General features: G+C 67.8%; 1 protein-coding gene across 1 annotated transcript in view; it reads left to right on the plus strand.

Moving 5' to 3' along the window:
• Nucleotides 1-261, plus strand: part of ETH_00033610 (uncharacterized protein) — a gene marked incomplete at both ends in the record, with an annotated part of 2302 nt that overhangs the window by 1645 nt on the left and 396 nt on the right. The window contains one exon of the mRNA XM_013373802.1: nucleotides 6-238. Coding sequence (XP_013229256.1) covers nucleotides 6-238 — 233 coding nt within the window. The remainder of the gene's footprint in view (nucleotides 1-5; nucleotides 239-261) is intronic.

Raw genomic sequence — 261 nt, forward strand, 5'->3', positions numbered from 1 at the left:
TGCAGCGGCTCAGCCGCTTCTGCCTGGGATCGCTTGGGATCGATCCCCCCGTCAGCCCCGAAAAGTCCCCGCGGGATTCCATTCGAGTCGCCGAGGCCCTCAGCCCCTTCCCCCCCGGCATTCGCTTCGACAAGTCCACCTTCAGGTGCGCTGGGATCGCTGGGATCGAGTGTGGGGTGCAGCGGGACCGCTGGGATCGAGTGTGGGGTGCAGCGGGACCGCTGGGATCGAGTGGGGGGTGGGGTGGGATCGATGGGATCG

The sequence above is a fragment of the Eimeria tenella genome, genomic scaffold (genome assembly GCF_000499545.2).
Source record: "Eimeria tenella Houghton genomic scaffold, Eth_scaff1752, whole genome shotgun sequence".
NCBI classification, from domain to species: domain Eukaryota; phylum Apicomplexa; class Conoidasida; order Eucoccidiorida; family Eimeriidae; genus Eimeria; species Eimeria tenella.